This window comes from Oncorhynchus kisutch, linkage group LG6 (genome assembly GCF_002021735.2).
Source record: "Oncorhynchus kisutch isolate 150728-3 linkage group LG6, Okis_V2, whole genome shotgun sequence".
Lineage (NCBI taxonomy): Eukaryota > Metazoa > Chordata > Actinopteri > Salmoniformes > Salmonidae > Oncorhynchus > Oncorhynchus kisutch.
The window spans coordinates 35,457,802-35,484,579 of NC_034179.2; the positions used below are offsets into that span (position 1 = coordinate 35,457,802).

Consider the following 26,778-nt stretch of genomic DNA (forward strand, 5'->3'; position numbering starts at 1 on the left):
CGACACATTCGATGTAAATACACACGTTTGGTTTCATTGCAATCAACTGGTTTGTTTGTAACAACTGGTTTCGTTGATTGACTGTATTTTAACCCAATGACCACTGATCATCTTGAAATCTAGCTGGGTAGATAGCCAATGAGCTGAGGTAAACGGCAATATGTAATGTTTATGTGTTGGAAGACCAACCCATGTAGTAAACTCCAGCGTAAAGAGGGTCATTCGCCATTGAAGATTCACACCGGAAGGAGCCACGCATGTTACGCAAAGCATTGTTTTGGTAAAGCGCATCTTCAGCTGTTAATATATCAATCATTATGGTGACTAAGTCAGGGAAAGCTAAATCTAAGTCTAGATATACAGATGTACACACAATTTTAGAAGAAATTGATCTGGAAAGTGAGACAGAGATTGTTGGAGGACGATTCATTTTGCGATTCCCAAATGGAGGTGTCACGTTCTGACCTTTATTTCCTTTGTTTTGTATTTATTTAGTATGGTCAGGGCGTGAGTTGGGTGGGCAGTCTATGTTTGTTTTTTGTTTTTTGGGTATTTCTATGTTTCGGCCTAGTATGGTTCTCAATCAGAGGCAGGTGTCATTAGTTGTCTCTGATTGAGAATCATACTTAGGGAGCCTGGGATGCACTGTTTGTTTGTGGGTGATTGTCTATGTTGTAGCTTCACGGTCGTCATTTGTTTATTGTTTTGTATGCAGTGTCAGTACTTGCTTTATTAAAGATTTACCATGGACACTTACGACGCCAATATTTTCTAAATGGAGAGGACATTGTTTTGCACTGGTAAGTTATTCTCATGCTACTGCCGTTGTTTGAAATTAATAATATAAAATATTATTTGTGATTTTAAAATTTTTTTAGTAGCAATATATAAAAATGTAATGGAATGTGTAAAGTACACGTTGGCTATACATTGTGGGTGGGAGTATGTTTGTATGTATGTTTATGACCCATAGCCTATGTTTGTGTGTGTGTGTATATATACATATTGTGGATTAGAGGGAGCATGGCCGAGATGCGTGTGTCTGCCACTCCACCACACCCCACCCCCACATGAAATAGCCTATTTGAGGCTGTTGAGGGGAGGGCAGGCCCACAACAATGGCCAAAGTGAAATGGAGACAGTAGATGCAGCTGGTCTGTTGTAATATAATAGAGACAGTAGATCTAGCTGAAATGCCATAATGTAAAATAGACAGTAGATCTAGCTGGTCTGTCATAATATAAATGAGACAGTAGATATAGTAGGTCTATAACAATATATTCAACTTTATGTTCCCTGTACTCTATATATATTTGTTTATTATACCTTTTGATACAGGGCTCATATGTGAAACTATTCTAACTGTACATTTTCTTTCACAGTGGGAGCGAATGGGAGCCCCCAGTGCCAAGGTGTCTATCCCCCACTGAAGCTGGTTCATCCAGCTCGTACCACAAGTACGAGCTGGATGAGCCCAAATTTATTTCTGCAGGCATGGATGTGCCTCAGGGCCAAAAGGGCACAGCATGGAGGCGTCGCTGTGTTCTTTGCAAAATGAAGTCCCCCATCACCTGCACCACATGCTTGGTGACCCTCTGCTTTACAGCAGAAAGAGACTGCTATGGCACCTGGCATCAGCAGCACAATATTGTGTAAATGTTTTCATGTTTTTTCTCCATTTTGGGGGAGGGGGGGGGGTGTTAGAATACCATTTAGGTATTTTGTATATAGTTATTCCATTCAAAATGTATAACTTCACCAATTTGGCCACTTTGGTACATTTGGGCTACTTGTGTGGAACACCTGGGTGACTTCATGATAAATGTCATGTAGCACACTCATTTTGGAAGTTATCATTCTGAAACTTTGCACAAGTACTGTTGCCCTCTTATGTTTTTCACTGAAACTATCCCCATCATCCTATCTGAATGTTTGTTTTGTCTTGTTCATTTGAAAGATGATGATACAACAATAAAAATGAAAAACTGTATGTTTTTTTCATTCTATTATCTAAACCAGATCTATTGTGTTATATTCTCCTACATTAAATTCACATTTACACAAACTTCAGAGTGTTTTCTTTCAAATGAAACCAAGAATATGCATATCCTTAGTCCTGGGCCTGAGCTACAGGCAGTTAGAATTGGGTATGTCTTCAGGCGGAAATTGAAAATGTAGGGGGGTAGCTGTAAGAGGTTTTAAGCAGCAGGTGAAAATACTGCCAGACACTGGAGGAGCCCAGTTCTTCATTTTGGAGGGTGTTTTGCCTTAGTTTGACGCTTTTTACAGTTACAGTGAACTTATTACGGTGTGTTAGTACAAGGAGTGGAGATGGGCTGCATGTAAGTTCCTTTGTATAATGTGGAACTCGAGTCTGATCTTATTTCTGGTTCTGTTGTCGTTGGAGTGAGGCCTAGTGAAGGGGGTCTCAATCACTTTCGGAAACGATTTGGCTGGAGGGAAGTTCGTGCCAAATCCTGTTGTTTGTAACGAACCCAGAGTAGAACCCTAGAGTGTTCCCAGAGTGTGCCATTACATGTGCTATGTCTAAGAAAGTCACCGGGAGCAACTCTAGTGTTGAGGATGTCAGCGATCCCACCACGGTCAATCTGTCTGAGATGTTTATGGGTGACCCTGATTTCAGTAAACCTGAGTTGACCTCTCCTTTGAAAACCCCAAAGGTGAGCAAGTTTGTAGGACCGCTGAAGAAAGAGAGGTTCCCTATAGTTGACACTTCAATGTCTAGGAAGCATCTGATTGCTGAACAGAGTAAAGATGTTTCCCTCTCCTCTCCTTTTGCTGAGATACAGTACATCCAGAGAAGGAGTTTGATGATGTTGTGTGGGTTACTTTGACAGAGATGGTGTTCTAATAAGGAAATGGGATTCTCCCTCCACTTCTGGTGAAAACGATTGGCACGGTGTATCTCAAATTGTCATTCCAGACAAGAGATATTGAGGTTGGCTCACAGTGGTAGTATGACAGGCCATCTCTGGGTCAACAAGATATATGACCATATCTTGTGTAACTTTGTCTGGCCTGGTCTAAAACAGGATGTTGTGTTTTACTGTAAATCCTGTCGCCTTTTCCAGCGGACAGGTAAACCGTACCAAGTTGTAACTGTTACACATTTGCAGAGTATTCCTGCTTTTGACAAACCTTTCAGCCGGTGGTAGATTGTTTTGCTCCTTTGCCCAAAACAACTAGTGGCAACCAGTTTCTCTTGACCATCATGTGCGCTGCTACTTGTTTCCCTGAGGCCATTCCACTGAGGAAAATCTTGGCTCCCAGTATTGTTAAGGCACTGGTAAAATTATTTTCAACATTTGGACTTCTGCAAGTAGTGCAATTGGACCAAAATTTGAATTTCATGTCAAAGGTCTTCCAGCAAGTGCTGGGTAGTTGGGTGTTACCCATTGCCACTCTAGTGCATACCTCCCAGAGTTTCAAGGTGCATTTGAGCAATTTCATGAGACTTTGAAGTCTATGTTGAGATCTTACTGCTATGAGTTTGGGAATAACTGGGACTGTTTGCAGCGCTAGAGGTTGTTCAGGAATCTCTTGGTTTTATTTCGAATGAGCTCGTGTTTGGACATCATGTCAGAAGTCTTTTGAGCTTGCTGAGAGAGCGGTTGCAAGAAGACACCTTAAACACAAAAAACTATCTGTTGGAACACGTTAGTGATACAGTTTGCCAGTGAGAATCTGATGAAAATTAAAGCTTGGTACAATTGAAAGGTTTTGTTACCTGTTCTGGTGTCACCGTTGCAAGCTCGTTATTTTCAGGCCCTTACCCCATAGTGAAAAAACGTAGTAATCTGGAATACATCATCATCATTTTTCACTACAAGACCATGGTCCTTACCTACGAAACAGCAAGAGGAACTGCCCCTTCCTACCTTCAGGCTATGCTCAAACCCTATATCCCAACTCGAGCACTCCGTTATGCCACCTCAGGTCTCTTGGCCCTCCCACCAATACGGGAGGGCAGCTCCCTCTCAGCCCAGTCCAAGCAAGCTCTTTGCTGTCCTGGCACCCCAATGGTGGAACCAGCTTCCCCCTGAAGTTAGGACAGTAGAGTCCCTGCCCATCTTCCAAAAACATCTGAAACCCTACCTCTTCAAACCTCTTCAAACAGTATCTTTTTTATTTTATTTAGCAGTACATGCACTTGACCCGCCCTTCTAGCTCGGACTCTACTGATATTATTGAGGAAAAATGTACTTTCTATGCCTGTGATATGTGGTTGTCCCACATAGCTATCTTAAGATGAATGCACTAACTGTAAGTCGCTCTGGATAAAAGTGTCTGCTAAGTGACTAAAATGTAAATGTAAATCATCACCTCACCAGAGCACAGGAAAAAAACATGGCTGTGTCAGTATGTTGAAATCATACTTCACCCGTTACGTTTGGGCCACTGCTGTCACATGTGACTATAGTCTTCCTCAAGAGCATGAGGAAAGCCCAATATACCCTGTGTCTGTGGGATGGCTGAGTAACTCAGAGATTCTAGAAAACCTTGCTGTCTTTTTGACACACTTGTCTCCAGAGGAAAAAGGCAACTTTCTTTTAGAATATCAGGGTTTATTCTCAGATGAGCCAACTCAGACAAATGTACTAGGGTATGACATTGACGTTGGGGACTCTGCCCCAATCAAACAACATGCCTATCGAGTGAATACTGAAAAGAGAAAGAACCTCTGCAGTGAGGTGGAGTTCATGCTTGAGCATGGCATTGCACAACATGGCAACAGTCCATGGAGTTCACCCTGTATATAAGTACCTAATGCGAATAGGTCTCTGTGGTTTTGCTTCGATTTTCGGAAACTCAGTGCCGTTACCAAGTCAGACTTGTACCCTTTGCCCCGGGTCGACGATTGTGTGGACCATGCAGGCACTGCTAAGTACATTAGCAAGTTCGATTTCCTGAAGGGATATAGGCAGGTTTCGCTCTAAATGAGCGCGCCAGAGTTGTCTGCTTTTGTCACTCCTGATGATGTGTTTTCCTACCTTCGTCCCCCATTGCTGATTGCCTTTCAAGTGTGTATCCCTGCCTCAAATCTTTTTTGACTGCACGTTTTGCTGTTTTGTTTTTGGTTGCGTTTGTTCCAAGGGGATGAGAGTCATAGAAACCTACATGATTTTATCTCTGTTTCTCAAAAACTTCTGAGTTTTAGGCAGACTGTCTTGTATTTCATTGTTGACAGCCAGTAGACATCATGTTTATATTGGAAAAGGCGATGCATTTAAGTAGTGATGCATTTGAATTGATCATATTGTGAGATGGAAGTTGTTTTCTGTTGGTTGTGAGCAAACTTGTACAACAAAAATATTGTATGTATTTATTGTCTTGAGGGTGAAGGTATTACAGTCTTTGGGGTTTCCATTTGTATTTAGAGGTTGGATGTTAGCATGTGGGACACACTGATTGGTATCACCACGTTAGTCAGGTTTTACACCTGTGCTGGTTTGTCCATCTCGTCAGTTGGAAGGTTTTTCACCTGTACTGGCCCGGGTGAAATTTAAGAGTGGCTAGCCCAGTTGTCTTGAGAGATGTGGAATGTTAACACCTTTAGTTGGCTCTCCCTATTTGATTTGTCTGATCTTCCCTGTCTTTGTTTTGCTCCACCTTTTGGTTTGCTTCCTGCCTTTAAGTTTGGTATGGGTTTTTATTTTGTTTGCCTCTTCCTGGGCACATTTACTGGGTGTCTTTTAGGTCCCAGTTATTGTTGCTAGTCAACTTTTTATTGGATACCCCCATGAGTGTCTTTCAGAAACCCTCCTAAAACCCCACCTGTTTCATTTTTGTTGTTGTCAGCGGCTCTTTGTTAGTTCCCCACTCTGTTTGAGCACCAATTTCTGGTTTTCTTCCTGGGGAACGTAACATTGGTCACTTTGCTAATGGAACCCGAATCAACGGCCAATAAAACAGCACATTCAATAAACAACACAGCTGAAAAAGGTATTACCTTTTTCCCTCTCATTAAAGAGGATTCATTTAGGAAACATCTCTCACAACACCATGGAGCTGTTCAAGTTCACCATTGGCATGGGAGACCTCGAGAGTTCACAGAGGGGTTATAATTGATTTTCCAGAAAGGAAAGAAAGAAAGGAGGGGCACTCTCCTTGACCTCATCCACTAATGTCTAGCACCCACCTAGGTGATGCCAAAGCAGCCATTATATATGGCATATACAGTTGAAGTCGGAAGATTACATACACCTTAGCCAAATACAATTAAACTCAGTTTCTCACACTTCCTGACATTTAATCCTAGTAGAGAATTATTTATTTCAGCTTTTATAACTTTCATCACATTCCCAGTGGGTCAGTAGTTAACAAACACTCAATTAGTATTTGGTAGCATTGCCTTTAAATTGTTTAACTTGGGTCAAATGTTTTGGGTAGCCTTCCACAGTCTTCCCACAATAAGTTGGGTGAATGTTGGCCCATTCCTCCTGACAGAGCTGGTGTAACTGAGTCAGGTTTGTTGGACTCCTTGCTCGCACACACTCTTCCAGTTCTGCCCACAAATCTTCTATAGGATGGAGTGGAGGTCAGGGCTTTGTGATGGCCACTCCAATAACTTGAATTTGTTGTTCTTAAGCCATTTTGCCACAACGTTGGAAGTATCATTGTCCATTTGGAAGATCCATTTGCGACCAAGCTTTAACTTCCTGACTGATGTCTTGAGATGTTGCTTCAATATATCCACATAATTCTCCTTCCTCATGATGCCATCTATTTTGTGAAGTGCACCAGTCCCTCCTGCAGCAAAGCACCCCCACAACATGATGCTGCCACCCCCGTGCTTCACAGTTGGGATGTTGTTCTTCGGCTTGCAAGCCTTCCCCTTGTTCCTCCAAACATAACGATGGTCATTATGGCCAAACAGTTCTATTTTTGTTTCATCAGACCAGAGGACATTTCTCCAAAAAGTACAAGAGTTCAGTGTGCCAAATCGGAGGGCCTGTTGTCTGGACCTCTGGCAGTCTCTATGGGGGTGCCACAGGATTCAATTCTCAGGCCAACTCTCTTCTCTGTATACATCAATGATGTCGCTCTTGCTGCTGGTGATTCTCTAATCCACCTCTACTCAGACGACACCATTCTGTATACTGCTGGCCCTTCTTTGGAGACTGTGTTAACTAACCTCCAGACGAGCTACAATGCCATACATGGCATTGGAGGCCTTCCGTGGCCTCCAACTACTCTTAAATGCAAATAAAACTAAATGCATGCTCTTCAACCAACCGCTGCCCGCACCTGCCCCTCCATGCAGCATCACTACTCTGGACGGTTCTGACTTAGAATAAGTGTGTGAGGGGTGCGTAACCAGTGGCAGGGAAGTCAGACGCAGGAGAGCAGAACTAGGTAATAGCCAGAGCAGTTTAATACCAAAACCAACGGCATAAAGAATTACAAGACATGGGTACAAAACCCGTCGCGCACCAGTCAACATGTGCACCAGCATTTACAACAAACAATTCCACACAAAGACATGGGGGGAACAGAGGGTTAAATACACTAAACTTAATGCGGGAAATGAGAACCAGGTGTGTAGGAAAACAAGACATAACAAATGGAAAATTAAAACTGGATCGACAATGGCTAGAATACCGGTGACGCCGACCGCCGAACGCCACCCGAACAAGGAGAGGAACCGACTTCGGTGGAAGTCGTGACAATGTGGACAATTACAAATACCTAGGCTGCAAACTCTCCTTCCAGACTTACATTAAGCATCTCCAACCCAAAATGAAATCTAGAATCTGATTCCTATTTTGCAACAAAGCATCCTTCACTCATGCTGCCAAACATACCCTCGTAAAACGGACTATCCTACCGATCCTCGACTTCGGTGATGTTATAAATAAAATAGCCTCCAACCCTCTACTCAACAAATTGGATGCAGTCTATCACAGTGCCATCCGTTACGTCACCAATTCCCCATATACTACCCACCACTGCGACCTGTATGCTCTCGTTGGCTGGCCCTCGCTTCATATTCGTCGCCAAACCCACTGGCTCCAGGTCATCTATAAGTCGTTGCTCGGTAAAGCCCTTCCGGCGCCGACAGAGATGGCCGCCTCGCTTCGCGTTCCTAGGAAACTATGCAGTTTTTTGTTTTTTTACGTGTTATTTCTTACATTAGTACCCCAGGTCATCTTAGGTTTCATTACATACAGTCGAGAAGAACTACTGAATATAAGATCAGCGTCAACTCACCATCAGTACGACCAAGAATATGTTTTTCGCGACGCGGATCCTGTGTTCTGCCTTACAAACAGGACAACGGAGTGGATCCCATGCAGCGACCCAAAAAAACGACTCCGAAAAAGAGGGAAACGAGGCGGTCTTCTGGTCAGACTCCGGAGACGGGCACACCGTGCACCACTCCCTAGCATTCTTCTTGCCAATGTCCAGTCTCTTGACAACAAGGTTGATGAAATCCAGAGCAAGGGTAGCATTCCAGAGGGACATCAGAGACTGTAACGTTCTTTGCTTCACGGAAACATGGCTCACTGGAGAGACGCTAGAGGGGCGGGGGCGTATGCCTTATGGCTAACGAGACATGGTGTGATGAAAGAAACATACAGGAACTCAAATCCTTCTGTTCACCTGATTTAGAATTCCTCACAATCAAATGTAGACCGCATTATCTACCAAGAGAATTCTCTTCGATTATAATCACAGCCGTATATATCCCCCCCCAAGCAGACACATCGATGGCTCTGAACAAACTTTATTTAACTCTTTGCAAACTGGAAACCATTTATCCGGAGGCTGCATTCATTGTAGCTGGGGATTTTAACAAGGCTAATCTGAAAACAAGACTCCCTAAATTTTATCAGCATATCGATTGCGCAACCAGGGGTGGAAAGACCTTGGACCATTGTTACTCTAACTTCCGCGACGCATTTAAGGCCTTGCCCCGCCCCCCTTTCGGAAAAGCTGATCACGACTCCATTTTGTTGATCCCTGCCTACAGACAGAAACTAAAACAAGAGGCTCCCACGCTGAGGTCTGTCCAACGCTGGTCCGACCAAGCTGACTCCACACTCCAAGACTGCTTCCATCACGTGGACTGGGATATGTTTCGTATTGCGTCAGATAACAATATTGACGAATACGCTGATTCGGTGTGCGAGTTCATTAGAACGTGCGTTGAATATGTCGTTCCCATAGCAACGATTAAAACATTCCCTAACCAGAAACCGTGGATTGATGGCAGCATTCGCGTGAAACTGAAAGCGCGAACCACTGCTTTTAATCAGGGCAAGGTGTCTGGTAACATGACCGAATACAAACAGTGCAGCTATTCCCTCCGCAAGGCTATCAAACAAGCTAAGCGTCAGTACAGAGACAAAGTAGAATCTCAATTCAACGGCTCAGACACAAGAGGCATGTGGCAGGGTCTACAGTCAATCACGGACTACAGGAAGAAATCCAGCCCAGTCACGGACCAGGATGTCTTGCTCCCAGGCAGACTAAATAACTTTTTTGCCCGCTTTGAGGACAATACAGTGCCACTGACACGGCCTGCAACGAAAACATGCGGCCTCTCCTTCACTGCAGCCGAGGTGAGTAAGACATTTAAACGTGTTAACCCTCGCAAGGCTGCAGGCCCAGACGGCATCCCCAGCCGCGCCCTCAGAGCATGCGCAGACCAGCTGGCCGGTGTGTTTACGGACATATTCAATCAATCCCTATACCAGTCTGCTGTTCCCACATGCTTCAAGAGGGCCACCATTGTTCCTGCTCCCAAGAAAGCTAAGGTAACTGAGCTAAACGACTACCGCCCCGTAGCACTCACTTCCGTCATCATGAAGTGCTTTGAGAGACTAGTCAAGGACCATATCACCTCCACCCTACCTGACACCCTAGACCCACTCCAATTTGCTTACCGCCCAAATAGGTCCACAGACGATGCAATCTCAACCACACTGCACACTGCCCTAACCCATCTGGACAAGAGGAATACCTATGTGAGAATGCTGTTCATCGACTACAGCTCGGCATTCAACACCATAGTACCCTCCAAGCTCGTCATCAAGCTCGAGACCCTGGGTCTCGACCCCGCCCTGTGCAACTGGGTACTGGACTTCCTGACGGGCCGCCCCCAGGTGGTGAGGGTAGGCAGCAACATCTTCTCCCCGCTGATCCTCAACACTGGGGCCCCACAAGGGTGCGTTCTGAGCCCTCTCCTGTACTCCCTGTTCACCCACGACTGCGTGGCCACGCACGCCTCCAACTCAATCATCAAGTTTGCATACGACACAACAGTGGTAGGCTTGATTACCAACAACGACGAGACGGCCTACAGGGAGGAGGTGAGGGCCCTCAGAGTGTGGTGCCAGGAAAATAACCTCACACTCAACGTCAACAAAACTAAGGAGATGATTGTGGACTTCAGGAAACAGCAGAGGGAACACCCCCCTATCCACATCGATGGAACAGTAGTGGAGAGGGTAGTTTTAAGTTCCTCGGCATACACATCACAGACAAACTGAATTGGTCCACTCACACAGACAGCATTGTGAAGAAGGCGCAGCAGCGCCTCTTCAACCTCAGGAGGCTGAAGAAATTCGGCTTGTCACCAAAAGCACTCACAAACTTCTATAGATGCACAATCGAGAGCATCCTGGCGGGCTGTATCACCGCCTGGTACGGCAACTGCTCCACCCTCAACCGTAAGGCTCTCCAGAGGGTAGTGAGGTCTGCACAACGCATCACCGGGGGCAAACTACCTGCCCTCCAGGACACCTACACCACCCGATGTTACAGGAAGGCCATAAAGATCATCAAGGACATCAACCACCCGAGCCACTGCCTGTTCACCCCGCTATCATCCAGAAGGCGAGGTCAGTACAGGTGCATCAAAGCTGGGACCGAGAGACTGAATAACAGCTTCTATCTCAAGGCCATCAGACTGTTAAACAGCCACCACTAACATTGAGTGGCTGCTGCCAACACACTGAAACTGACTCAACTCCAGCCACTTTAATAATGGGAATTGATGGGAAATGATGTAAATATATCACTAGCCACTAGCTTTGATGTTCTTTGAACTTGGGCGATATGACAAGGTGAAGTCGAATCTAGTGAAGAAAAGGGCCCACCTTGCTTGCCGCGGGATCAGCCGCCTCGCTGTCTGTATTTACTCCAGGTTCCGATGGTTGGTGAGGATGAGAAATGCGCCCTCTAGCCAGTGTCTCCACTCTTCGAATGCCAACTTACCGCCTAGAACTCCTGGTCACCGACATCATAGTTTCTCACTGCAGGAGATGGTTTTCTTTATTCTTTTATTCATTATATATTTTTTACCCTTTTTTCTGGGACCGAGAGACTGAATAACAGCTTCTATCTCAAGGCCATCAGACTGTTAAACAGCCACCACTAACATTGAGTGGCTGCTGCCAACACACTGACACTGACACTGACTCAACTCCAGCCACTTTAATAATGGGAATTGATGGGAAATGATGTAAATATATCTCTAGCCACTTTAAACAATGCTACCTTATATAATGTTACTTACCCTACATTATTAATCTCATATGCATACGTATATACTGTACTCTATATCATCGACTGCATCCTTATGTAATACATGTATCACTAGCCACTTTAACTATGCCACTTTGTTTACATACTCATCTCATATGTATATACTGTACTCGATACCATCTACTGTATCTTGCATATGCTGCTCTGTACCATCACTCATTCATATATCCTTATGTACATATTCTTTATCCCCTTACACTGTGTATAAGACAGTAGTTTTGGAATTGTTAGTTAGATTACTTGTTGGTTATTACTGCATTGTCGGAACTAGAAGCACAAGCATTTCGCTACACTCGCATTAACATCTGCTAACCATGTGTATGTGACAAATAAAATTTGATTTGATTTGATTTATCTCAGCTCACTGGTCACCATTGCAGCACCCACCCATAGCACGCGCTCCAGGAGGTATATTTCATTGGTCACCCCCAAAGCCTATTCTTCCTTTGGCCGCCTTTCCTTACAGTTCTCTGCTGCCAATGACTGGAACGAATTTCAAAAATTACTGAAGCTGGAGACTCACATCTCCCTCACTAACTTTAAGCATCAGCTGTCAGAGCAGCTCACAGATCACTGCACCTGTACATAGCCCATCTGTAAATAGCCCATCCAACTACCTCATCTCCATATTGTTATTATATATATATATATATATTTTGCTCCTTTGCACCCCAGTATCTCTACTTGCATATTCATCTTCTGCACATCTATCACTGCAGTGTTTAATTGCTGAATTGTAATTACTTCGCCACTACGGCCTATTTATTGCCTTTACCTCCCCAATCTTACCTCTTGTTTGTTTGTTTATTCCATGTGTAACTCTGTGTTGTTGTTTGTGTCGCACTTGCTTTATCTTTGCCAGGTTGCAGTTGTAAATGAGAACTGTTCTGAACTGGCCTACCTGGTTAAATAAAGGTGAAATAAAAATAATAAAAAACATGTCAAGCAAAGAGCCACTGAGTTTGAAGGTAGGCCTTGAAATGCATCCACACTCAAATGTCAATTAGCCTATCAGAAGCTTCTAAAGTCATGACATAATTTTCTGCATTTTCCAAACTGTATAAAATCACAGGCAAAGGCACAGTCAACTTAGTGTATGTAAGCTTCTGAACCACTGGAATTGTGATACAGTGAATTATAAACAAAATCATCTGTCTGTAAACAATTGTTGGAAAAATTACTTGTGTCATGCACAAAGTAGATGTCCTAAACGACTTGCCGAAACTATAGTTTGTTAACAAGAAATTTGTGGAGTGGTTGAAAAACGAGTTTTATTAATGACTCCAACCGGGGCAGCAGCGTAGCCTAGTGGTTAGAGCGTTGGACTAGTAACCGGAAGGTTGCGTGTTCAAACCCCTGAGCTGACAAGGTGCAAATCTGTCGTTCTACCCCTAAACAGGCAGTTAACCCACTGTTCCCAGGCCGTCATTGAAAATAAGAATGTGTTCTTAACTGACTTGCCTGGTTAAATAAAGGTAAAATATATATATATTTTTTAAAGTGTATGTAAACGTCCGACTTCAACTATACTAGCTATCACAGTGGAAAAGTGGGGAGTTATTTATGGCAATAAGGAATATGTTTTTTCTAGGTACCATTACAAGGAGATGTTCTGCTGCTAATCTCCTACATCATGCTCACATACATCCTGCTGCTCAACATGCTCATCGCCGTCATGAGCCGCACTGTGGAGAAGATGTCCCTTGAGAGCACCAGCATCTGGAAACTACAGGTGATCCACCACGGACTGACGGACAAACGGCCGGACTGACTGATGCAAGGAAATGGCACTGTGCTGCTTGTTTTGGTGGACAGTTTGATCATAGCTCATTCATTGTTATGAACATATGTGCCTACAGCGGGCAATCACCATCCTGGACCTGGAGAGGAGCCTGCCCTGCTGCCTGAGTAGGCAGCTTTGTTCTGGGGTGGACAAGGACCTGAGAACCAGGGCTGGAGAGATGGACCGCCGATGGTGTTTCAGGTTGCCAATATACAGTGTATTCGGAAAGTATTCAGACACCTTCCCTTTTTCCACATTTTGTTACATCACAGCCTCATTCTAAAATTGATTAAATACATTTTCCTCCTCATCAATCTACACACAATACACCATAATGACAAAGAGAAAACAGTTTTTTAAAGTTTTTTTGCAAATTTATTACAAATAAAAACCAGAAATACCTTATTTACGTATGTATCCAGACCCTTAGCTATGAGACTCAAAATTAAACTCAGGTGCATCCTGTTTCCATTGATCATCATTGGGATGTTTCTACAACTTGAGTGGAGTCCACCTGTGGTAAATGCAATCGATTGGACATGATTTGGAAAGGCACACACCTGTCTATATAAGGTCCCACAGTTGACAGTGCATGTCTTTGCAAAAACCAAGCTACGAGGTCGAAGCAATTGTCCATCTGGGGAAGGGTACCAAAAAAGTATGCAGCATTGAAGGTCCCCAAGAACACAGTGGCCTCCATCATTCTTAAATGGAAGAAGTTTGGAATCCTAGAGCTGGCCGCCCGGCCAAAGTGAGAAATTGGGAGAGAAGGGGCTTGGTCAGGGAGGTGACCTAGAATCTGATTTAAATATGACAGAGCTCCAGAGTTCCTCTGTGGAGATGGGAGCACCTTCCAGAAGGACAACAATCTCTACAGCACCCCACCAATCAGGTCTTTATGGTAGAGTGGCCAGACGGAAGCCACTCCTCAGCAAAAGGCACCTAAAGGACTCTGACCATGAGAAAAAAGATTCTCTGGTCTGATGAAATCAAGATTGAACACTTTGTCCTGAATGTCAAGCGTCACATCTGGATTAAACCTGGCACCATCCCTACGGTGTAGCCGGGGCGGCAGGTATGCTAGTGGTTAGAATGTTGGACTAGTAACCGAAAGATTGCAAGATCGAATCCCCGAGCTGACAAAGTAAAAATCTGTCATTCTGCCCCTGAACAAGGCAGTTAACCCACTATTCCTAGACCATCATTGAAATTAGGAATGTGTCCTTAACTGACTTACCTAGTTAAATAAAGGTAAAAAATAAATAAAAAGCAAGTCTTCTTATTGGTGTCCTTTAGTAGTGTTTTTTGTAAAGCAATTCAACCTTGAAGGCTGAATCACAGTCTCCACTGAACAGTTGATGTTGAGATGTGTCTGTTACTTGAACTCTCTGAAGCATTTATTTGGGCTGAAATTTCTGAGGCTGGTAACTAATGAATTTATCCTCTGCAGCAGAAGTAACGCTGGGTCTTCCTTTCCTGTGGCGGTCCTCATGAGAGACAGTTTCATCATAGCACTTGATGGTTTTTGGGACTGCACTTGAAGAAACTTTCAAAGTTCTTGACATTTTCTGGATTGACTGAATTAAAGTAATTATGGCCTGTTGTTTCTCTTTGCTTATTTGAGATGTTGCCATAATATGGACTTGATCTTTTACCAAATAGGGCTATCTTCTGAATACTACCCCTACCTTGTCACAACACAGCTGATTGGCTCAAAGGAAAACAAATCCACAAATGAACTTTCAACAAGGCACACCTGTTAGTTGAAATCCATTCATGAAGCTAGTTGAGAGAATGCCAAGAGTGTGCAAAGCTGTCATCAACGCAAGGGGTGGCTACTTTGAAGAATCTCAAATATATATATATTTTTTTGATTTGGATAACAGTTTTTTGGTTACTACATGTTTCCATATGTGTTGTTTCATAGTTTTGATGTCTCCACTATTATTCTGCAATGTAGAAAATAGCAAGAATAAAGAAAACCCTGGTGTGTCCAAATCTTTGACTGGTACTGTACCTGTACATTCCTACAGGATAACATGCAAAATAAATAATGAACTCCATAGTTTTGATTGCATCCAATATCAATAACAGGACAATCATCCCTACATAAACCCATTTCAACAAGAACCCATCACATCAGGGAAATAAAATATAAAGCCCCTCATTCAACTTTAGCTGTGAGAGTGTGTGTCTAGAATTGAATGACTGATTGCACTGCTGTCGTGCACAGCAGCAGCTGGTACACAGTGTGCTGCATCCAGATGTGACGCTGTCTGTGACAGCTGATGGATGTCATACACTCAGGGACAGTAATTGGTGCATGTGTCCTCTGGACTTGAACCTGTCATCTCAGAGTGGAGGAAGTCAACTGGAATAAATGGATCACCAACCTGGGCATAATCAATGTGGTTCTAGGGAGCAGAGATACGGCAATGGGGTCTCCTACACACCATACCAGAGGTAGGCCTAGTAGTGCAGGGGGGCTGAAGAGAAACTATTTGAGTTTATGGTTTGAAGGCATTTTCACCCCTATTGGATCACATTCTAATATTATTCTGTCCAAATTAGTACTATTCAAATGCTATGAACCGTATATTTATGAGCAGTATAAATTTGCTTCCTGCAACACAAACTAAAAAATGTTCTGGGACACTGTAAAGTCCATGGAGAATAAGAACACCCCCTCCCAGCTGCCCACTGCACTGAAGATAGGAAACACTGTCACCACCGATAAATCCACTATAATTGAGAATTTCAATAAGCATTTTTCTACGGCTGGCCATGCTTTCCAACTGGCTACCCCTACCCCGGTCAACAGCACTGTATCCCCCACAGCAACTCGCCCAAGACTTCCCCATTTCTCCTTCTCCCAAATCCAGTCAGCTGATGTTCTGGGCTGCCTCTCCTTCCAGCTCTCTGCTGCCAATGAGTGGAACGAACTACAAAAATCTCTGAAACTGGAAACACTTATCTCCCTCACTAGCTTTAAGCACCAGCTGTCAGAGCAGCTCACAGATTACTGCACCTGTACATAGCCCATCTATAATTTAGCCCAAACAACTACCTCTCCCCCTACTGTATTTATTTATTTATTTATTTTGCTCCCTATTATTTCTATCTCAACCTTGCACATTCTTCCACTGCAAATCTACCATTCCAGTGTTTTACTTGCTATATTGTTTTTACTTCGCCACCATGGCCTTTTTTTTGTTGCCTTTACCTCCCTTATCTTACCTCATCTGCTCACATTGTATATAGACTTATTTTTCTACTGTATTATTGTAAATGAGAACTTGTTCTCAACTTGCCTACCTGGTTAAATAAAGGTGAAATAATAAATCAAATAAATATATCACCATTAAAACACTGTATCAGTCATCTTGGCGTGCATTCAGCTGAAACTTTTTCTCCACAGAGAGGAGCTGGTGGGGGTTCCTGGGGACTGGTAGCCAGAGTGATAACGATGGGGAGCAGGTGTGCGCAATGATGGTTGCCAGGTGTGCGTAATGTGGGTTGTCAGGACTGGTGGTTAGTAAACTGGCGAAGTTGAGCGCCAGAGTGGGAGTTGGCGTGACAGCACCCACCTCCTGGCGCACGGCTCCAGCTGCAGGATGGACTCAACAGCGCTCCTCTGGACTATAACCCTCCCAGTCCACCAGGTACTGGAGCCGACCCCACGATGTTTGGAGTCCAGGAGGGACGTGACGGCATAGGCGGAGCTCCCATCGATGTCTTGGGGAGGTGGAGGAGTGTTGCTAGGGATGGCAACAGCCAGGGGACCAGGAACCATTGGCCTGAGGAAGGAAACCTTGTTGACCCTCCGGAGGACCTTGAAGGGGCTGACTTGAAGTGAGGCTGACTGTGACCCCCTGTTTCTCCATGAATGCTTTCCATACCCATGATGTGAATAGGATGCCATGATTGGAGATGATGTCCTTCCTCTGGAAGGCCATAGTGCCGGAAGACCTGCTGGAACAGTGCCTCAGTGACCTGGAGAGCGGTATGGAGAAATGGGAGAGATCGATAAAAAAGCAGAAATTAAAGAATCTGGCAACAACAACCATAATAGTAGTGAAACCCTCAGAAGAGGTGAGATCAGTGATGAAATCAATGAACAGATGAGACCAAGACCGCTGAGACACAGGAAGGGGAAGGAGTGTGCTGGGGAGATTTAGTTTGGGCACATAGCGAGCAGAAGTTGACATAGTGAGCAACGTCCTGCGCCAAGGTGGGGCCAGCAGTACTTTCCGGAGATGCATTGAATAGTGCAGGTGATATCTGGGTGTCCAGCGATGAGGGATGTGTGTGCCCAAGTCAACAGCCGATCCCTTATCACCGTGGGAACGTAGGTGTGCTCTGGAGGACAGATAGCAGGCGCGGGTTCCCTCTCCAGAGCCTGGCGAAGGTCCCCATCTACGTCTCAAAGCACAGGGGCAATGACTCAGGAGGACGGGTAGCCTGGGGCGGCAGGGTAGCCTGGGGCGGCAGGGTAGCCTGGGGCGGCAGGGTAGCCTGGGGCGGCAGGGTAGCCTGGGGCGGCTGGGTAGCCTGGGGAGGCAGGGTAGCCTGGGGTGGCAGGGTAGCCTAGTGGTTAGAGAGTTGGACTCGTAATCGAAAGGTTGCAGGTTCGATTCCCTGAGCTGACAAGGCAGTTAACCCACTGTTCCTAGGCCATCATTGAAAATAAGAATTTGTTCTTAACTGACTTGCCTAGTTAAATAAAGGTAAAACAAACTCGGGAGGGTGGAATTATTGGTGCACTCAAGACAGGAACCTCTCCTGAATCGCAGAGACGGGACAGGGCATCAGCTTTGATGTTCTTTGAACTTGGGCGATATGACAAGGTGAAGTCGAATCTAGTGAAGAAAAGGGCCCACCTTGCTTGCCGCGGGATCAGCCGACTCGCTGTCTGTATTTACTCCAGGTTCCGATGGTTGGTGAGGATGAGAAATGCGCCCTCCAGCCAGTGTCTCCGCTCTTCGAATGCAATTGGTAGTTACAGTCTTTTTACAGTCTTTTCCCATCGCTGCAACTCCTGTACGGACTAGGGAGAGGCCATTTGTCCTCCCCGAAACACTTCTTCTTCACACTGCTCACTTAACCCAGAAGCCAGCCACTCCAATGTGTCGGACGAAAGACCGTACAACTGGTGACCATGACAGCGTGCATGCGCCCGGCCCACCACAGGAGTCGCTACAGCACAATGGCACTAGGACATCCTGGCCGGCCAAACCCTCCCCTAACATAGACGACGCTGTGTCAATTGTTTGTCACTTCATGGGTCTCCCAGTCGCTGCAACACAGCCGGGGATCGTAGTGATGCATCAAGCACTGCAGTGCCTTAGACCCCTGCGCCACTTGGGAGGCCCACAGAAGTTTTTGAGTAGTATGCACATGGACACAATTTCTGTGGGTTACCATGACGTTGGGACAGGATGGGCCCAACGCCCACTTCTGAAGCTCCACCAACACCATGAAGGGCGACGTAGGATCTGGGTGTTTCGGCAAAGGGGTGGAGGTGAAACGTCCATTCAGTATACGGAAGGCCTTATCGGCTGCTGGACTCCACATCAACTTATGGGGACCACCCTTGAGGAGAGAGGTGAGAGGAGAAGCGATAGAGCTGAAGTTCCTAATGAAGCGGCAGTAGAAGTTAGCAATCCTCAAAAAAATTTGTAGCCCCTTTATGGTGGCTGGGACTGGCCATGACCTGATTGTATCGACCTTCCTCTCCTTCATCGTCACTCCCTGTGGACTGATCTGGTATCCTAAGAAGTAGAAAGCGGCCTGATAGAACTGCCACTTCTCCGCTTTCACATCAAATCAAATCAAATCAAATCAAATGTATTTATATAGCCCTTTGTACATGAGCTGATATCTCAAAGTGCTGTACAGAAACCCAGCCTAAAACCCCAAACAGCAAGCAATGCAGGTGTAGAAGCACGGTGGCTAGGAAAAACTCCCTAGAAAAGCCAAAACCTAGGAAGAAACCTAGAGAGGAACCAGGCTATGTGGGGTGGCCAGTCCTCTTCTGGCTGTGCCGGGTGGAGATTATAACAGAACATGGCCAAGATGTTCAAATGTTCATAAATGACCAGCATGGTCGAATAATAATAAGGCAGAACAGTTGAAACTGGAGCAGCAGCACAGTCAGGCGGAAGTTGAAACTGGAGCAGCAGCATGGCCAGGTGGACTGGGGACAGCAAGGAGTCATCATGTCAGGTAGTCCTGGGGCATGGTCCTAGGGCTCAGGTCAGTTGAAACTGGAATAGCAGCATGGCCAGGTGGACTGGGGACAGCAAGGAGTCATCATGTCAGGTAGTCCTGGGGCATGGTCCTAGGGCTCAGGTCCTCCGAGAGAGAGAAAGAAAGAGAGAAGGAGAGAATTAGAGAACGCACACTTAGATTCACACAGGACATCGAATAGGACAGGAGAAGTACTCCAGATATAACAAACTGACCCCAGCCCCCCAACACATAAACTACTGCAGCATAAATACTGGAGGCTGAGACAGATACATGTGATTCTCCAGGAGGTGTTCCAGGACTACTCTGACGTGGGTGACGTGATCCTCCAAGGTGGCCCTCTTGACCACAAAGAAGAAGCCTGCTAATGCAGGGGAGGTGGACATAAAACCCTGTTGGTGAACCTCCTGGATGTGCTCCTCCATAGCCTTGATTTTAGCTTCCGACAAAGGGTAGATGTGGCTGTACGGAGGCGCAGAGCCTGCAAGCAGATCGATGGCACCGTCCCAAGGGCGATGAGGAGGGTGAATGTGTCAAGGACTTGGGGCTGGATCTAATCCATATAGCGGAAGATCCGTGTTAAAATTGAAGGTTGTTTATGATTGAGCTGACAAATGCAGCATTTACAGTGAATCAGTGAGGAAGAGGCGAAGTCTGTTCACGCGGGATTACAGCGATAAGCATACTTTTTTTTACAAGCATGCCTTTGGGATGACGTCTCCCACTGTTAGGGCGGAGACAAGACCATCTCATCATTATATACAGTATCTCTGCGTGAATGTGGTCTCCACGAGCTCGGGAACAACTCTCCCTTAGAACCAACCTCTCTGGTTTTAAACGGCCTACGGTATGTGGCATCGATAAGTCAGAAACATCAATTCTAGTGTCAAAATTTACTACAAAGTGTAAATAGGATAATATTGGTCATAAAGTAAGTCTTGTCTAAAACAGTTTTGTGAGCAAGTTCATCACGACTTACTGGAGGGTTGGGTATGGATTACAATCATGCCCACTTGCCCAGTGCCCACTGACACGAGAGAAGCAGCTGTGCTGATTGTGCTCTACACCATAGTCCTCTCCAAGCTCATCACCAAGCTGGGGACCATTTAAAAAATATAGCTGATATGGCTGACTTGCTTAAGCAAATGTGATTTCTACTGACAATCGAGATGTACAAATGATGGCATAAGGGGACGACAAGCGGATAGGAGGCAATACGTAATTTCGCTTAAGACATTGATGAGCGGGCTAGGACGGACGTAGTCAATATAACTATTTATCCCTCTCTCCCATGTTGAAATGTACAGTGACAGAATTCAGAACATGGGCCGTTCTTACAGTATTCTCCCTGCACACAAAGTCAGAACCATAGAATAAAAAAGGGAGCATATAAGCAGACAATAAAAGCTTTTACAATATTAGATTAATACATTTCTCTAAAACAGGCTATAGGCTACATATGCACCAACAAATCAGAACAGTATGCTAAATTATGAGCGGGAAAGGGACCAAATTATTAGGGTGAGGCACATGGGCTACTAACAGCTTACTACGCAACATACACTTAGTATTACGTTCTTAGCTACAGTATACATATCTCCCTAGCATATTACATATTTATGCAGCAGCATACAAGCCCTTTTTGGACTCACCTTGTGCTGTTCTCACTTGAACAGGAAGGTGGCGCTGCGGTCCATCTTTTGTCAAAATTTTGTCATCTAAATTTGTCTTCAAAGTCTGGCATTCACTTGATTTATGGTGCTTTCAAGACAACTGGGAACTCTGGGAAAAAATAAAGGTTGAATCATGATATCAGTGATCTTCAGTTCTAGAAAGAGGACCGTATTCGCGACTTGGAATTTCGAGTTTGATTACAGTTCAAAACGTATTTTCCTATTAGGAGCTCGTTTTTTCCCGAGTTCCCAGTTGTCTTGAACTCACTGAAGTCTGAGACTTCCCAGTTCCGAGTTTCCAGTTGTTTTGAACACAGCAGAAGTAATGCCGGATTGATAGCATGGCCAATGTATTCAACCTTTTAGGCTAATAATAGCCTAAACAAACCGCTATAGCTCCGTCTTTACATGCTTGAGCCAACAATATCTTTGCATTTGCATTTGACACTATAGGAAACGCACTACAATGCAAAACCCAAACTCTTTTACCAAACTAATTTGATCCAAATCAACTTCCACCGCAGTGCTGACCTCCTCTGTCCTGCGTTTTTCCCTGTGTTGAAATGGCCAGCTATCTTATTCCCTGTCCTTGAGCTGACATAACTGCAGCGCAGCAGTTCCCCCTTTCAAACAGGGAACCCATCCACACTGAATGAAAACGTTTTTTTCCTGTAAATTAACAAAGATGTAAACAACTCATTCACTCATAATGTATTCAACATTTTCTGGCCAATGGTGTTGCATGTGTATGTTTATCCTTTTAAGCTTGGAAAAGAGACCCTTAAACTCAGACTTGGACCACACACCCACTCCACTGAATAGCAGGCTAGTGATTGTTTTGCAACACTTTCAGTTAGCCACTGATTCCATCCAAACCACTCATTGTTGAATTTGCGATTTCCAACTTGTTGTGTAAGGTTTATGTCCAATGGCCGATGAGCACCACTACGTTTTATCTATAATTTCTCTTCATATGACAAGGATTGAAAAGGATTTGCCTGTAGATTGTCGACTTGATTCAAGATGATGACTGCTTGTCTAGCTTGCTAGCTAAGATTTTTATATTATGATGTTGACATGTTCAATCCAATCATAGCTATGGTAGATATAAAGTGATTTGACGTCATTTTATCTGTGGCCAATGACCTTGAGCCTTCTTGGATGAACACTTCTAATGTAACTCTATGGTAGCAACAAAGCGGCTTCATTTCAAATCAAATCAAATAAATGTTTTTGGTCACATACATATATTTAACTGATGTTATTGCGGGTGTAGCGAAATGCTTGTGTTGCTACCTCCCAACAGTGCAGCAATATCTAACAATTCACAACAATGCACACAAATGTAAAAGTAAAATAATGTAATTAAGAAATATGTAAATATTAGGACGAGCAATGTCAGAGTGGCACTGACTAAAATACAGTAGAATAGAATACAGTTTAAACTGTACATGTGAAATGAGTAAAACAGTATGTAAACATTATTAAAGTGACTAGTGTCCATTATTAAAGTGAGCAGTGATTCTTTGTCTATGTATATAGGGCAGGCGGCTAGTGGTGGCTATTTAACAGTCTGATGGCCTTGAGACAGAAGCTGTTTTTCAGTCTCTTGGTCCCAGCTTTGATGCACCTGTACTGACCTTGCCTTCTGGATGACAGGGGGGTAAACAGGCCGTGGCTTGGATGGTTGATGTCCGTGATGAACTTTTGACCTTCCTGTGTCATTGGGTATTGGCTTGTTTAAACCACTCCTATATAAATGGTAGATTATCAGACACGCAACAAGAAGGTCTGATATCATTATTACTAAAACAGGACCCAAGTGGTATATATAAAGATCCAGTCCATTTACAAAATTGGAGACCTCTTACACTTCAGTGTTGTGATGCAAAAACCCTAGCAAAATGCTTGGCACATAGAATTAAAAAAGTATTGTCAGATATTATTCATCCTAATCCGACAGGTTTTTTACATGGGCGATACATTGGAGATAATATAAGACAAGTACTGGAAACAATAGAACACTATGAAATATCGGGGACACCAGGCCTGGTTTTCATAGCTGATTTTGAAAAGGCTTTTGATAAAGTACGACTGGAGTTTATATATATTTTGGGGAATCTCTTATAAAATGGGTTAAGATCATGTATAGTAACCCTAGGTGTAAAATAGTAAATAATGGCTATCTCAGAAAGTTTTAAACTATCTAGAGGAGTAAAACAAGGTTGTCCACTATCGGCATATCTATTTATTATTGCCATCGAAATGTTAGCTGGTAAGATCAGATCAAACAATAATATTAAGGGATTAGAAATCCGTGGCTTAAAAACTAAGGTGTCACTGTATGCTGATGATTCATGTTTTCTTTTAAAACCACAATTAGAGTCTCTCCACGGCCTCTTAGAGGATCTAGATACTTTGGCTATCCTCTCTGGATTAAAACCAAATTATGATAAATGTACCATATTATGTATTGGATCACAAAAAAATGCACATTTTACATTACCATGTAGTTTACCAATTAAATGGTCTGACGGAGATGTGGACATACTCGGTATACAAATCTCAAAAGAAAGAAATTATCTCACTACAATAAATTTTTATAGAAAGTTAGCAAAAATAGATAAGATCTTGCTACCATGGAAAGGAAAATACCTGTCTATTTGTGGAAAAATCCCCCTGATAAACTATTTAGTTATATCACAGTTTAACTATTTGCTTATGGTTTTGCCTACACCTAGTGACCTGCTCTTTAAATTATATGAACAAAAAATTATCAATTTTATTTGAAACGGCAAGCCAGATAAAATTAAAAGGGCCTATTTATATAACGAATATGAATTTGGTGGGCAGAAATTATTAAATATGAAAGCATTAGACCTCTCACTAAAGGCATCAGTCATACAAAAGTTATACTTAATTCCAAACTGGTTCTCCAGTCAATTGGTACGAATGTCTCATCCTATATTTAGGAAGGGCCTTTTCCCCTTTATTCAGATTACACCTGCTCACTTTCGGTTGTTTGAAAAGGAAATAATCTCCAAAATATCTTTATTTTTTAAACAAGCCTTAGAAAGTTGGTTGCAATTTCAATTTAATCCACCTGAAAGTACGGAACAAATAGTACAACAAATATTGTGGTTAAATTCAAATATACTAATTGATTAAAAAAACTGTATTTATCGAAGAAATGTTTAAAAAAGGTATACTTTTAGTGAATGATATCATAAATAGGAATGGTGGAGTTATGTCACACATGCAGCTAACACAGACATATGGAAATGTCTGCTCTACCCAAAATTACAACCAATTAATTGCAGCATTACCACAAAAATGGAAGAGGCAAGTAGAAGGGGGGAAAAGTAAGGAACTTGTATGTCGGCCCTGTATTAAAGAACATAAATGGTTAAAGAAAAGTGTGATAAATAAAAACATATACCAATTTCATTTAAGGACCAAAAAACTTACAGCTGTGCCATATAAATTGCAAAATAGTTAGGATGAGATTTTCGATGTACCCATTCCATGGCACATGGTTTATGAATTGATACGCAAAACAACACCGGATTCAAAACTTCACATTTTTCAATATAAATTACTATTAAAAATTCTTGCAACTCATAGAACATTATATATATGGGGGATACAATCTTCCCAGCTCTGCAGATTCTGCTGTGATGAGGCAGAGTCATTAGATAATTTATTTTGGTATTGTCCATATGTAGCTCGTTTTTGGTTTTAGGTCCAGGAATGGCTGAAGAATTGCAACATTTGCCTAGAACTAACGCTACAGATCGCAATACTGGGTGATTTGAAAAGCCATGGTCAATCAATCAATAATATAATAATTATTTTAGCAAAAACATGTATTGTTAATTTACAATCTGTAGAAGCTATGAGAATAGAAAGGTTCAATTATTTTGTGAAGCATCACAGCACAGTTGAAAAATATATGGAAAATAGAAATCTGAAATAGCTGATGTTGAGAGATAGATGGGAGGGGTTGAATGGAGCTGAAGGGTGGGACTAATAACAAGATAAACAATGTAAAACATACAGGATCTGTAAAATGTATATAGGTTTGGAACTTTTGTGAAATAACATAGTTACAAATAGAAATCAAACTGGATGGACATCAGAAATAGAGGAAGGACTAAGAACAAACAAGAGAGAACTATTATAAAGTAGACTGTCTGTAAAATGTGTATAAGATGTATAAATTGAAGGTAAAGGCAGAAGTGTTTATTAGTTTACTCCAATTGGGGGATCGGCGGTAGGGTTTGCGGGGAATAATAATAAAGGTATCATCTTTAAAAAAAAGTATGTATGTCTATATAGGTATGTGTATTTATGTATAGGTATGAGTATATATGTGTATATGTATGCATGCGTGTATGGATATATATATTTACCCAAAAAATATGGGGGATTGGAAATGATGCAGACAATTACATTGGAAGCAACATTCTTTCCGCAATATTAAGTTGATCCACCCCTTAAAAAAACAACAAAAAAAACAGTCTGATGGCCTTGAGACAGAAGCTGTTTTTCAGTCTCTTGGTCCCAGCTTTGATGCACCTGTACTGATCTTGCCTTCTGGATGATAGGGGGTTGAACAGGCCGTGGCTTGGATAGTTGATGTCCGTGATGAACTTTTGATCTTCCTGTGACATCGGGTGCTGTAGGTTTCCTGGAGGGCAGGCAGTGTGCCCCCGGTGATGCGTTGGGCAGAACGCACCACCCTCTGGAGAGCCATGCGGTTGCGAGCATTGCAGTTGCCGTAACAGGCGGTGATACAGCCCGACAGGATGCTCTCAATTGTGAATCTGTAAAGGTTTGTGAGGGTCTTTAGCCTCCTGAGGTTGAAGAGGCGCTGTTCCACCTTCTTCACCTCACTGTCTGTGTGGGTGGACCATTTCAGATCATCAGTGATGTGTATGCCGAGTAACCTGAAGCTTTCAATTTTCTCCACTGCGGTCCTGTCAGTGTGTATAGGGTGGTGCTCGCTCTGCTTTTTCCTGAAGTCCATGATCAGCTCCTTCGTTTTGTTGATGTTGAGAGGTTATTTTCCTAGCACGACTCCGCTAGGGCCCTCACCTCCTCCCTGTAGGCTGTCTCATCATTGCTGGTTATCAGGCCTACTATGGTTGTGTCACCTGCATACTTGATGATTGAGTTGGAGGTGTGTGTGATCGCGCAGCCATGGGTGAACAGGGAGTGACACTACACTTACAATCTCACACAAACACTGACACTCTCATACAAAACCCACTCATGTACACCACACACACACATCCTGCTGCTACTCTGTTCTTTTACTTATTATCTATTCTGATGCCTAGTCACTTTACCCTACGTTCATGGACATACAGTTGAAGTTGAAAGTTTACATATACCTTAGTCAAATACATTTAAACTCAGTTTTTCACAATTCCTGACATTTAATCCTAGTAAACATTCCCTGTCTTAAATCAGTTAGGATCACCACTTTATTTTAAG

The 26,778-nt window shown here is 43.4% G+C and overlaps 1 protein-coding gene across 1 annotated transcript in view; it reads left to right on the forward strand.

Annotated features, from left to right (window-relative positions):
* The window catches only part of LOC109891812 (transient receptor potential cation channel subfamily V member 1), a 34,039-nt gene extending 16,826 nt beyond the window's left edge, over positions 1-17,213 (forward strand). The window contains 8 exon segments of the mRNA XM_074933818.1: positions 5,887-6,005; positions 6,007-6,079; positions 9,015-9,032; positions 13,182-13,306; positions 13,434-13,558; positions 15,714-15,820; positions 16,776-16,834; positions 16,965-17,213. Coding sequence (XP_074789919.1) covers positions 5,887-6,005; positions 6,007-6,079; positions 9,015-9,032; positions 13,182-13,306; positions 13,434-13,558; positions 15,714-15,820; positions 16,776-16,834; positions 16,965-17,213 — 875 coding nt within the window.
* The last annotated feature ends 9,565 nt before the right edge of the window (positions 17,214-26,778 follow it).